Below are 14,514 nucleotides of genomic sequence, written 5' to 3' on the forward strand. Positions count from 1 at the left end.
TCAAATCAAATCAAGCTTTCTTTATACAGCACATTTCAGACATTGCAACAAATAAAAAACAATGAAAATAAAGGCTGAAATATTTACTACACAATAAACTTGAAATAAAAAAAACGAAAGAATGACAAATTGAACAACTAAAAAGCACCCTAAGGAAAAGCAAAGCTAATAATGTGTTTTAAGATCTCTTTTAAATATGTCCACCAATATAGGTCATGTTAAGATTCCGTCTTTATTGCAAACTGCGCAGATAATCAGATCTCAACATGCCTGGAGAAGTGTTTCACATCTCAGGAGCGACATGACCGTGATCTATCTAGTTGAAATCAAGGCTATATCTCATATGAATGAAGTTGTGATCTGGTACACGGCCACTGTGCTGTCTTCTCTCACACCAGTCCCAGGAAGGAAAGCAGTGTCAGCCCCCTGTGGTAATTAGCCTAGTCGTCCTCGTTAATTCCTGATCCGCTCCATCCACTCTTCAGCTCCTGCTGTAAAACCATGCAGTGAGACTGAACGCCAATGTGTGTGTGTGTGTGTGTGTGTGTGTGTGTGTGTGTGTGTGTGTGTGTGTGTGTGTGTGTGTGTGTGTGTGTGTGTGTTCAATGTCAGCACTTGTTATTTCGTAGCGCTGTTTCAGCACAGAAACTTCTCTTTAGATTTTGTCCCTCAAACTTTTCTGCTGCTATGTAACACCACTGTAATAATGCCGATGCCCCACAGAAGCTTACGCCTACTAGTCTTTGCTAGAACAGCAACAGGGCGATGGAGCTTCATTAAACAGCCTTTCTTACGTTGGCCTACGTTCTGCTATGAGAAACAAGTGGAGCTTTGCCTCATTATGCATCTATCCACTGCCCTGTGGTGGCTTACACCCCCTCCTCATTTAATTTCCCTGTTTAGCCCTAATCCAATAGATGGATAGATAAGGATCCGTGGCTCTACGCTTTCATTTAGGTTCCTCCTAGTCTAGAGGCTCTCTTTGATTTTAAAATGCTATTTCATTTCAAAATGCTATTGGCTACAACTTCAAAAAGACAAACAGCATAAGAGCTTGTTAGTGTGTTACCCACCTGGCATAGCGTGTTACCCCCCTGGCATAGCGTTTTAGTGTGTTACCCACCTGGCATAGCGTGTTAGAAGTGTGTTACCCACCTGGCATAGCGTGTTTGTTAGTGTGTTACCCACCTGGCATAGCGTGTTACCCACCTGGCATAGCGTGTTAGCTAGTGTGTTACCCACCTGGCATAGCGTGTTAGCTAGTGTGTTACCCACCTGGCATAGCGTGTTACCCAACTGGCATAGCGTGTTAGTTAGTGTGTTACCCACCTGGCATAGCGTGTTAGCTAGTGTGTTACCCACCTGGCATAGCGTGTTAGTTAGTGTGTTACCCACCTGGCATAGCGTGTTACCCAACTGGCATAGCGTGTTACCCACCTGGCATAGCGTAGTAGTAAGTGTGTTACCCACCTGGCATAGCGTGTTAGATAGTGTGTTAGCCACCTGGCATAGCGTGTTACCCACCTGGCATAGCGTGTTAGATAGTGTGTTAGCCACCTGGCATAGCGTGTTACCCACCTGGCATAGCGTGTTAGTTAGTGTGTTACCCACTTGGCATAGTGTGTTACCCACCTGGCATAGCGTAGTAGTAAGTGTGTTACCCACCTGGCATAGCGTGTTAGTTAGTGTGTTACCCACTTGGCATAGTGTGTTACCCACCTGGCATAGCGTAGTAGTTAGTGTGTTACCCACCTGGCATAGCATGTTACCCACCTGCCATAGCGTGTTAGTAAGTGTGTTACCCACCTGGCATAGTGTTAGTGTGTTACCCACCTGGCATAGCATGTTACCCACCTGCCATAGCGTGTTAGTAAGTGTGTTACCCACCTGGCATAGTGTTAGTGTGTTACCCACCTGGCATAGCATGTTACCCACCCGCCATAGCATGTTAGTAAGTGTGTTACCCACCTGGCATAGCGTGTTAGTGTGTTACCCACCTGGCATAGTGTTAGTATGTGCAGTCAGTGCATGTTAAAGACTTCTCTAACCTTTCTCCAGGCCTGTCTGGGGGTAGTAGTAGGGAGTGGGACAGTAAAATGCTTTTCACACTAGTATTGTGCTGAGCCAAACTGTACTTTGCTGACCTGGAACATTTCCTTTTCACATTGCCCTTTCCCAGCATGTGTCCAACAACTATGGTGGGTGCGTAACTGTGCCGGCCCGGGCCGGCTCAAATCAAATCGCATTTTTATTGGTCACATACACATGGTTAGCAGATGTTATTATGAGTGTAGCGAAATGCTTGTAAAGTAGTGTGAGACGGGTATAGCTTAGTCGTGTGTGTGGCTGATGTGCAGTGAGTGACACTGTGTACTGTCAGTGACTGTGTACTGCCAGTGACTGTGTGCTGTGAGTGACTGTGTTAGTGTCTGTCAGGATACACGGCACCTCGTACGTTCATAATCCTCTGCACCATCCAGATATCATAGTTTAATGGTTGGATGATCTGGTACGAGGTCCACGGATTGTCAACATGGGAGATACCAGTTACATTGACGTGTAGCATTTAGGTATTTAGCCTACATTTGGCTGATACCGTAGATACTGTGCGTACAGTAGCTGAAATGTCGACCTCTCTCTCTCTGGTACAGTCTTTGGGATTATGATAGCATGTTCCCTTTGACGCCCCATTAGCATGCATAGCATAGGCTAGCTAGCCTACCACCAGGCCTACCATAGATATGACTGCAGTCAACCAGAGCAGATTACAGGAGCTCATAAAGAGGGAGTGTGACTGGTTAAGAAGGACACGGCCTGAGAAGGACTATATGTGTGGGAGGGGGGAAGGAAAGGAGGGGCTAACCACTTGATCCATTAGCACAGAATCGATAAGAGAGGAAGAGTCACTTGTCTGAGCTGCCTGTCTCTCTCTTTCTCTCTCTTTCTCTTTCTCTCTCTGTCCAAACTCACTGCTCTCAGTATCAATCAGGCTTAGGCTGTGCAGCAGTACACTTATTTATTTATGTAGAGAGTGTTCACGCGCTGCATTTCAGATCACATTGATAGGCTCATTTGCTTGCAATACACACTATCTAGATCTGTTCCCAGAACCAGGCTGATTGCCTTGTTCCATGATGCAGCTCTGATCAGCCTCTGCCTGCCCACTGGGCACAGACGTCAGTTCAACGTCTAGTTTTGATTTACATTTGGTTGAGTTGTCAACGAACGTGAATTCAACAGAACATCATTGGATTTAGGTTAAAAGTTTGGTGAAAGAAAATATGAAATCCCCTTACGTTGGTGACTTTTTTCAAATCCAATCAGTTTTCCATGTTGATTCAACATCACCACATATATTTTTGGGGTTGAAATTATGTGGAAACGATGTTGACCAGTTTTTTCCCACACGGTGCCCATTCACTCACCTTATTATCAGTTGTATTTGTATGTTCTTGACGGTGAATATGGGGTGAGGGGACACCTTCCAATACTTAAAAAAGGCATGCTTCCTTCCTCCTCCCTCCCTCCCTTCTGAGAATTATTGTGACGTGATAGGATTGGTGAAAGCTACAGTATGTTGTGGAAACCTTGCTGTTAGCCTACCTAGCCAATGGGGTGAGATCACTACAAGGAAGGAAGGAAGGAAGGAAGGAAGGAAGGAAGGAAGGAAGGAAGGAAGGGGGAGATTTATTTTCAAAGTATTGGAACAAGGCCTCATAGTTCTATTTTGCTTTCAGGACTTCCTGACTGACCTGATGATGTCAGAAGTGGATCGCTGTGGGGAGAACGAGCACCTGATCTTCAGGGAGAACACACTGGCCACCAAAGCCATTGAGGAGTACCTTAAACTGGTGGGGCAGAAGTACCTGCAGGACGCACTAGGTAGGTGACATCCAGACACGCTAAAGGGGACAGTGCTACTATTACAGCAGAGAGCAAAAGTATTTTAAGATAGAAGAGGAGCCATGAACACATGGAATAGGCCTGTGTGTTGTTCATTAAGTATCATACTTCTGGCTAGTATCTGGCCTTCAGAAAAACTCCCTGTGCTCTCCACACACAGTACGTTTTTAAGTGACTATTCAGATCAATTGTTCATTGTTTTTCTGGAAAGTGACTGTTTCAGTGGTGGAAAAAGTATCCAGTAAAAGTAAAGATACCTTAATAGAAAACGACTCAAGCAAATGTGAAAGTCACCCAGCAAAAACGTCTACAAGTATTTCGTTTTAAATACACTTAAGTATCAAAAGTAAATGTAATTGCTAAAATATACTTAAGTATTATAAGTATATTATTTTAAACCAGACGGCACAATTTTCTTTACATTTATGGATAGCCTACAACACAGACATCATTTACAAATGAAGCATTTGTGTTTAGTGAGTCCGCCAGATCAGAGGCAGGAGAGATGACCAGGGTTGTTCTCTTGATAAGTGTGTGAATTTGACTTTTTTTTGTCCTGCTAAGCATTCAAAATGTAATGAGTACTTTTGGGTTTCAGGGGAAATGTAAAAAGTACATTATTTTCTTTAGGAATGTAGTGAAGTAAAAGTAAAAGTTGTCAAATATAGAAATAGTAAAGTACAGATACCCCCAAAAACTACTTTGTACTTTAAAGTATATTTACTTAAGTACTTTTCACCACTGCTTTGTTTGAAGCCATGTTGAATGATTCAGAACGTTGGTCTGTCCTTGATGGTTGACTGGCCCTCTTAAAAGTATGTCACCAAAGATAATGAAAAGGGAATAAAATAATAATGTCAGAACTCGGGGCTCTTTCGCTAGCTGTCTAGCGATGTAAAACTTTGGTGAAAGACAATCAGTGAGAAAATGATTCATCAATCTAGCTGCGGGTAGAGATTTGAATCTGTCATCTGATGTCCATGGACTCAATTCAACAAAGGGAACAGTGTTGTTTTTTTACCATGTTTTGTCATGCAGGATATTTAACACACCACATTATAATAATCCAATAGTCCATAAACAGTCATAGCAAATAACAGCAGCAGTTTCCTTACCTAGTACAATAAGTGGGTTTTCTATCAGTGTGCATGACATTAGCGTGTGCCAACTAGCAGAATTGTACGATTTTAGTGCCAAAAGAAATTGAATCTGAATTGAATTTCTTTTGCCTCTAAAATCACTTCATAACTGTAGGCCTATATGTACTGTAATGGAGATTGTGGTCCTAGTCAGAGTAGTGACAACAGGCCTATGTGCTGATCTCCCTCCCTCTCCCAGGAGAGTTCATCAAAGCACTGTACGAGTCAGACGAGAACTGCGAGGTGGACCCAGGGAAGTGTTCCTCAGGAGACCTCCCTGAGAACCAGAGCAACCTGAAGATGTGCTGTGAGCTGGCCTTCTGCAAGATCATCGACTCCTACCGGTAAATAAACACACATCCCTCCCCCTCTCTGCCAATAGAAGTAGCTAGCATTAGCCCTCATATTCTATTACTGAGCTTTCACCATCATCTAATGAAAGCTTGAATTGTGCAAATTACATAAAAAATGAATGTACCTGTCAATGTTTCCATGCAGTGTTTTTCCGCGGGAACTGAAGGAGGTGTTCGCCTCGTGGAGGCAGCAGTGCAGCAGTCGGGGCCGGCCGGACATCAGCGAGCGTCTGATCAGTGCCTCTCTGTTCCTGCGCTTCCTGTGTCCAGCCGTTATGTCCCCGTCACTTTTCAACCTGATGCAGGAGTATCCCGACGACCGCACCGCTCGCACCCTCACGCTCATCGCCAAGGTCACGCAGAACCTCGCCAACTTCACCAAGTAAGTGTGGGTGTGTGTACTAGTGTGTTAGTGATGCACGGGTTGACTTATAACCCACAGTCCCCGCGGTTATGTCTGCAGGGCAGGTTCGTTTAAATATTGTGTGGGTGAAGAGCGGGTGGGTGGCGGGCAGGTTGAATAAAGAGGAAACAATACCTTAAAAAATGCATAAATGTATCATTCTTGTGCCATTTATATCTATAGGCTACATTAATGTTTTTCTTTCATAATTTTAATGCTATCTGGCATTAGTGAGTAAGCCTAAACTTTAGGGCCTAAATGTACGCTCTCCAAAGAGCCTACACGGCAGTAACCAAATGCTTTTGGGAATGGGCAGAAAAAGTTATTCTCGATCCAGGGAGGCAAAAAGGTCAATGTCAGAGTTTAATTCAATAAGAGAAAAGCTGTGAATGGAGAGTTGAAAATAAAGAGAAGGGAGGGCCAGAAAAGTAATGTATGGGAAATATTTGGTGTGATGATTGTGAGGCGCTATACAAATTTGATCGCGCCAAGTCGGGGACTTCAAGTAGGCCTATGGCACGTCAAGGGAACTGAAGCCTACTTACTGTTCAGATGGGTGAAATGGAAACTGAAATCTGGACACTGACTGTAGGTCTATAACCTTTCACATAGCTGTAATAATATTACAGAAGAGCAGATTCTCTGACAGAGGAAATGCTGCTTGTATCTAATTATAGACAAGTTGACTAACAAACTATAAGCAGAAATTATAAGCAGAAACGTATCTAAATCAGGCACAAAAAAATCCTGCACCCCCTGTCAAAAAATAGTTTTGCCGTCTCCGACGGTAGCCTATAGTGCATTTTCTATATTAGCTGGTTAGGGGCCTCATATTTTCACTTTATCACGTATAAACTCAGCAAAAAAAGAAATGTCCTCTCACTGTCAACTGCATTTATTTTCAGCAAACTTAACATGTGTAAATATTTGAATGAACATAACAAGATTCAACAACTGAGACATAAACTGAACAAGTTCCACAGACATGTGACTAACATAAATCTAATAATGTGTCCCTGAATAAAGGGTGGGTCAAAATCAAAAGTAACAGTCAGTATCTGGTGTGGCCACCAGCTGCTTTACATTTACATTTTAGTCATTTAGCAGACGCTCTTATCCAGAGCGACTTACATACAGTGCATACATTTTATTACATTTTACATTTTTACATATTACATTTTACATACTGAGACAAGGATATCCCTACCGGCCAAACCCTCCCTAACCCGGACAATGCTATGCCAATTGTGCGTCGCCCCACGGATTAAGTACTGCAGTGCATCTCCTCCTCATGGACTGCACCAGATTTGCCAGTTCTTGCTGTGAGATGTTACCCCACTAAAGCACCTGCAAGTTCCCGGACATTTCTGGGGGGGAATGGCCCTAGCCCTCACCCTCCGATCCAACAGGTCCCAGACGTGCTCAATGGGATTGAGATCGGGGCTCTTTGCTGGCCATGGCAGAACACTGACATTCCTGTCTTGCAGGAAATCACGTACAGAACGAGCAGTATGGCTGGTGCCAGTCCTGTCTGGTCCAGCGACGGTGGATTTGTGCCCATAGGCAACGTTGTTGCCGGTGATGTCTGAGGACCTGCCTTACAACAGGCCTACAAGCCCCCAGTCCAGCCTCTCTCAGCCTATTGCGGACAGTCTGAGCACTGATGGAGGGATTGTGCGTTCCTGGTGTAACTCGGGCAGTTGTTGTTGCCATCCTGTACCTGTCCCGCAGGTGTGATGTTCGGATGTACCGATCCTGTGCAGGTGTTGTTACACGTGGTCTTCCACTGCGAGGACAATCAGCTGTCCTTCTTGTCTCTCTGTAGCGCTGTCTTAGGCGTCTCACAGTACAGACATTGCAATTTATTGCCATGGCCACATCTGCAGTCCTCATGCCTCCTTGCAGCATGCCTAAGGCACGTTTACGCGGATGAGCAGGGACCTTGGGCATCTTTCTTTTGGTGTTTTTCAGAGTCAATAGAAAGGCCTCTTTAGTGTCCTAAGTTGTCATAACTGTGACCTTAATTGCCTACCGTCTGTAAGCTGTTAGTGTCTTAACAACCGTTCCACAGGTGCATGTTCATTAATTGTTTATGGTTCATTGAACAAGCATGGGAAACAGTGTTTAAACCCTTTACAATGAAGATCTGTGAAGTTATTTTTTTTTAACGAATTATCTTTAAAAGACAGGGTCCTGAAAAATTGACGTTTCTTTTTTTGCTGAGTCTAATTGCGCGGTTGCAGATGGGTTATTAGCAATTGCGGGTGACCCGCACACCACTAGTGCACATCCATAAAATATGCATGTTGGTATATGTGTATGTTTGGCTGTTGAAAACCGCATCATTCCTTCTGTTTTTGTTTATTTATCTGTCCAGATTTGGTAACAAGGAGGAGTACATGTCCTTTATGAACCACTTCCTGGAGCACGAATGGACCAACATGCAGCGCTTCCTGCTGGAGATCTCCAACCCAGAGACCATCTCCAACACGGCAGGGTTCGAGGGTTACATCGACCTGGGCCGCGAGCTCTCATCCCTGCACTCCCTGCTGGCCGAGGACGTCTCTCAGCTGGATCAGGTACAAGGATTACTCCACACTACTGGGATTTACTCTCCAATGTCACACTCTCACTATGCGCTACTTTCAGTGACCAAGCTACCGGATACTAGTCCTTTTCTATGGGCTTGACAAAAGTGGACATACCGATTTTATATGTGAAAATGACATGTTACAAAATAATTAGTTCATAGGAATTGCATGAGACATATGCATGGGAGATATCAGTGTACATTATTATGTTGTCTCCTGCAGAGCACAGCCTCTAAGCTGGGTCCCCTGGCCCGTATACTGTGGGATGTGAACTCCGCTCTGACCAACCCATCTGGGGTCCAGGTGTCCACCCCCACAGATGGCATGGGCTCTCCTCCCCTCCCCCTCCCATTGGCAAGCTGCAGCCTCTCTACCGGCCTACCTCTTCACAAGATAGTCGTGGACAGCGAGCTCTCTGGGTAAGGGGACCACAGAATTCTAATGAGATTGTGTGTCATACGAAGCATAAATAACACTATCTGTAGAGATCTGGAAATCTATGTAGGAGTTTACATGATCAGCATTTCAACATTTAACTTAAAGGCCAAATGGAGTCATTTTTATATTGCTATCAAGTCATTTCTGGGTAACAATTAAATACCTTACTGTAAAACTTTTCCATTCAAATGGGCAAAAAACTCTTTCTCAAGCAAGAATTTTGAGTGAACTGTCTGGTAGTGGGAAGGGAAACCGAAAACTAGCTGTTATTGGCAGAGTGGTTTGGAACACTCTTTGTTATTAGTCTATTAATGAATTTAATGGTGATATCACAATGGATAGAAATTGATACAAATTTTAACACTTTTACAGTGTCAGTTTCATAAGCTGTTGTACATATGTGACCGGCCGGCTCGATTTGGTCTCATGTAGCAAATTTTGAAATTGTGTTTTTTACATTAGATAAAAGCAGAGACTCCGAGCTAGAACATGGAGGAATAATGGGAAAGGAATTCTGCTTTGAAAGTTAATAAACTTGTAACCCCACTTTTGAGAAAATGACCCTTGAATATTTTTGTACACCTATTGGAGAGCTCTTCTTTGTCTACACCCATTCAGCATAATTCACACCCTCTTAAGCCGTAGCCCAACCATCTCTAAGGAGGCCATATTCTAAACTGTATGGTTAGTACGGTAGTGTGCTAAACAACCAAAGATTTCAAGAATAAAGGCTGGTGTTTATACTACGTCTATCAACATGTCTGTATACAGTTGTCGTAGTGACATCATGAACATTCTATTATCATCTGACATCAAACTTGTCGTTATGAAAAAGTATAAACTCAAAAACTGGCTGCATAGACATCGGCAGCCTGGTAGTTCAAAATAGCATAACTGGTGTATTTTAACACCAATAAACCGATGCGTTTAAAAAATAATTCAGTATATGTCAATCTGGCGAACCAGGCAACTAAAAGCAACTTTCTAAAAAATGTTTTAGTTCTAGTTTTTTATCTAGCTAGCTAACGTTAAGTTAGCTTACGGTTGTGAGTGTGACATGTAGCTAGCTCATAACGTTATTACCTCATAACGTTACCCTGCATGAATATACAGGTAGCTAAAGCTAACCAACTGGGTTCAATGTTAGCTAGCTAGCTAACATCAGGCTCTAACTAGCAATGCAAATGGCTCTGAGATACGAATAATATTATCTAGCTAGCGAGCTAACATTAGCTATCTAGCTAACAGTACGCTTTAACTTGCAATGAAAATTACTTTCTGAAAAAATTTGAAACGTATAATATCTGAAAATGTAGCATGGATGAATGCTTCTCCCTCTATTTCTCAGATGCCATGGTTGCACTTAGTTTGAGGATGTAATCCAGAGACAGGTGTTTTTTGCAGTTCTTCATGATATCTTTAAAAAAAAAACACATTAGAAAGGATTACCGCCACATACTGTGCAGCTCATGTTATAGGCCAGGGGTGTCAAACTCAAATACCCAGTGGGCCAAAATGTAAAACCTGAACAAAGTCGCGGGCCAACATTGAACAAATGAACCTTTTAATATGGACCCAAACAAGTTTTGCTTTAACATTGAATATGGAACAAGCATCGCTTATTACCATACAATATATAATTTAATAGTGGAGACATGCAAAATCGAATTTCAAATGAAAAAACACATCAATGGCATTCATTTATTAAATAAATACAATTTAAATAAAAATTGTATGCCTCTTTTCTATTTGCAGCCTTCTGATTTAAATACCAAAATAAACTTTTTCCACTGGCTAATAATTTTACAAATAAAATGATAATAAATCAATCAACCATTCAAGCCCATGCCTTGTAGCAAGAAAAAGTGCACAAAGAAAACGTTAATTATTGCACACTGATCTAATCTGATGTGCCCAAGCCAGATACCTGGCATCTCTTCTTGGATGCTAGTTCATCAATGTCTGGGCTCAGGCTCTGAGCTGAAGAAACCCTCAGTATCGAGCGAAGGTGTTCCTCAGTCAGACGTCTCCTGTGAGTTGTTTTGGTCATCTTCATCGAGGAGAAAAGTTGCTCGCATAGATAAGTGCTGCCGAACATGGAGAGCATCTGAGCAGCTTGGGTGCGGAGCTGAGGCATTGTGTCAGGGATGAACCGTGGAAACTGTGCGGCGCCCACAGCATCATACTTTGACTTCAGCGTGTCATTGCACTGGAGTTCAATCAGCTCCATTTGGATGTTGGTGGGTGCATTTTCCACATCAACTGCGAAGGGATTACTAAGCAGTTCAAACCTACATTTCTGGACATCGAAGTCGGCAAATCGCCGGCTAAACTCAGCGGCGAGAACACTGAGTTTTTCAGCAAACTGTGTGCATGGGAACAAGGCGGTAGAGATCTGCGCGTTTATGGTTTGGCAGCAGGGAAAATGGCAAGGGTTTCCTTGCAGCATCTGATTCTCCCACAGGCACAGTTTAGTTTTAAAGGCCCTCCCTGCAGCGTACATGTCTGTGATACTGTCACAGAGGAGAGGGCGTTTCTGGGTCCTGTCCTGATTGGCGCGTGAAAACAACAGCAGAGCATTATGGGATTCGTAGTATTAGCGGTGAATGCGCTGTATAATACCGGCGGGCCAGGTCTAGTAGTAATTTGGTATTGTCTCGCGGGCCAAATATAATTACCCCGCGGGCCAACCCATGTTATAGGGGGTGGGCAACTCTTGTCCCCGAGCACCTGATTGGTGTCACACTTTTTCTCCATCCCTAGCAAACAGAGCTGATTAATCAAATTGCATTCTAAACTGAAGATCATGATTAGGTGATTATTAGAGTCAGGTGTGTTAGCTGGGGCAAAACTGTGACACCAATCAGGCCCTCAAGGACTGGAATTGCCCACCCCTGTTATAGACAGAAGTGTGCTACATGGCAGACCAATCCGAACTCATCTCTCGGCATGTCCAGTCTATCCATTATCTCAGCTAATCATGGCTAGTGGGAAGGTTCCTGTCTGGCACAGCGGTCTAAGGCACTGCATCTCAGTGCTAGAGGCGTCACTACAGACCCTGGTTTGATTCCAGGCTGTATCACAACCGGCCGGGATTGGAAGTCCCATAGGGTGGCGCACAATTGGCCCAGCATCGTCCAGGTTTGGCCTGGGGTAGGCCGTCATTGTAAATAAGAATTTGTTCTTAACTGACTTGCCAAGTTAAATAAAGGTTAAATAGAAAATAAACTGACTAGGCTCGTAATTTAACAATTGTATTCATATTTACAGATGGCACAGATGGTGTTATTAAAGTACATGAAAGTGCACGTTCCAGAACGTGCAAAAAAACGCATTTAGATTTTTTTTAAATGTTTACGTTCAAATGCCTCTCCTGTGAAGTAGTGGAGCTACTTCCTGAATATGCCTAGCTTCCTGAAATGAGTCACATATGATATAAAACACTGGAAAGCAGAATTTTGACTGCACTGGGCCTTTTAATAGATGTTGATTTTACAATTGATACGTTTTTTAACAGTACTTTGAAAAAAAACACAAGACTATTATCTTTACAGTGTCTCTGGTCTATAACAACATTTCTCTCATTTGATGCCGTTGTCTTGGTGCAGGTTGGTGGATTTTACGAGGCTGCCGTCGCCAACCCCAGAGAACAAGGATATATTCTTTGTGACGAGGAACTCTGGCATCCAGCAGTCTCCAGCCAGAAGCTCCAGCTACTCGGAGGCCAACGAGGCTGAGGTGCAGCTCCCCAACAGCAGCAAGAGTCTGTCCATGGTGGACCTGCAGGAAAGCCGCAGCGTGGAGAGTACCCCTGGCCCCGGCCCTGGCTCCCCCAGCGACATGCTCTTCAACGACAGCCAGTCCCCCGTCACCCCTGGGCCTGGGGGTTGGGCCGCCCGCACCCCGCAGGGCATCATCCCCACCCCCGGCCCCGGGCCCACTCTAAGGAGGACGGGCCAGACCCCCACCACCCCCAGCACAGAGAGCAGCACCCCAGGGAGGCCCACCCAGCTCCTGGCCCCGCTCTCCTTCCAGAACCCTGTTTACCAGATGGCCACGGGGATGACCATGAGCGTGTCCCCACGGGGTCCCCTGGCCGACTCGGGCTCCGATGGCCACAGCTCCGTCAGCTCTCAGGGCAACAACACAGAGGACACCCCCAAGCATCCGGGGGTCTTCCTCACCCAGGGGGTGGCGGTCAGTAGTGGAGGAGGCAGTAGCAGTGAGTTCACCACCCGCCGCCAGCTGTCCCTCGGGGATCACCAGCCCAACGTGCCGCGGCAGAACAGCGCCGGTCCCCAGCGTAGGATAGACCAGCCCCCTCCGCCCGTCACCAGGGGCAGGACACCGCCCAACATGCTCCAGACAGCCTACCCCGGGCCGCGGCCCTCCAGTGGCAGCATGATGTCATCATCCCCCGACTGGGGGCCCAGTGGCGGCAACCGTCTGAGACAGCAGTCGTCCTCGTCTAAAGGGGACAGTCCTGAGACCAAGCAGCGCACCATGCACAAAGTGAGTAGAGCATGTAACATCAGGGGGGTCTCACTGTGGGTGGTGGAGCATTCAGTTCTTGACACAATTACCATACCCTGTTCAAAGGCACTTGAATATTTTCTCTTGCCAATTCACCTTCTGAATGGCACACATACACAATCCATGTCACAATTGTCTCAAGGTTTAAAAATCCTTCTTTAGCCTGTATGTTCATGTCATTGTCAGTCAAAAATCATTCAAATTTAGTAGAATAACGACAGTGTTACAATGCAAACTTCCTTGCACTGCTCCGCAACACCTTTTGCTTAGTAGTTTAGGTGGTCTGTCCCTCATATTCCCATAATTTGCTTCTGAAGCCAGTTTTGTCAACAAGGTGCGGGAGTGGAGGTATTTATTTATTTAACCTTTATTTAACTAGGCAAGTCAGTTAAGAACAAATTCTTATTTACAATGACGGCCCTGACGACACTGGGCCAATTGTGCGCCGCCCTATGGGACTCCCAATCACAGCCGGATGTGATACAGCCTGGATTCGAACCAGGGACTGCCTCTTGTGACACCTCTTGCACTGAGATGCAGTGCCTTTGACCACTTCGTCCATGTGTGTGTGTTAACTATTTAACTGTACTAGAATGCTTAAAAGGCATTATAGTGCATAATATCGGTTATCAGTATCAGGTTTGTTTTGGGGCAAGGAAAATATCAGATATCGGCGTCGGCCAAAAATGTCGTATCAGTACATCACTAGCAACAACACATCTGCCACGCTGCTCCTCAACACGGGGGCACTTCAGGGGTGCGTGCTTAGTCCCCTCCTGTACTCCCTGTTCACCCGTGACTACGTGGCCTTGCACGACTCCAACACCAAGTTTGCCGATGACACAACGGTGGTAGGCCTGATCGCCGACATCGATGAGACAGCCTATAGGGAGGAAGTCAGAGAGCTGGCAGGGTGGTGCCAGAACAACAACCTCTCCCTCCAAAGTGAGCAAGATAAAGGAGCTGATTGTGGACTACAGGAAAAAGAGGGCCGATTACACCCCCATTCACATTAACAGTGCTGTAGTGGAGCGGGTCGAGAACTTCAAGTTCCTTGGTGTCCACATCACTATCAAACTATCATAATCTAAACACACAGTCGTGAAGAGGGCATGACAACGCCTACTTCCCCTCAGGAGACTGAAAAGATTTGG

General features: G+C 44.9%; 1 protein-coding gene across 4 annotated transcripts in view; it reads left to right on the top strand.

Moving 5' to 3' along the window:
- Positions 1-14,514, top strand: part of LOC129853160 (disabled homolog 2-interacting protein-like) — a 106,148-nt gene that overhangs the window by 76,740 nt on the left and 14,894 nt on the right. For all 4 annotated transcript variants that reach the window (XR_008759088.1, XM_055918902.1, XM_055918900.1 and 1 more), the window contains 6 exons: positions 3,738-3,882; positions 5,242-5,386; positions 5,541-5,777; positions 8,176-8,377; positions 8,612-8,808; positions 12,436-13,339. Coding sequence is in view for 3 of the 4 variants with exons in the window: in XM_055918902.1 (XP_055774877.1) it covers positions 3,738-3,882; positions 5,242-5,386; positions 5,541-5,777; positions 8,176-8,377; positions 8,612-8,808; positions 12,436-13,339 (1,830 nt within the window). In the remaining variant the exon portion in view is untranslated. The remainder of the gene's footprint in view (positions 1-3,737; positions 3,883-5,241; positions 5,387-5,540; positions 5,778-8,175; positions 8,378-8,611; positions 8,809-12,435; positions 13,340-14,514) is intronic.

The sequence above is a fragment of the Salvelinus fontinalis genome, chromosome 4 (genome assembly GCF_029448725.1).
Source record: "Salvelinus fontinalis isolate EN_2023a chromosome 4, ASM2944872v1, whole genome shotgun sequence".
NCBI lineage: Eukaryota > Metazoa > Chordata > Actinopteri > Salmoniformes > Salmonidae > Salvelinus > Salvelinus fontinalis.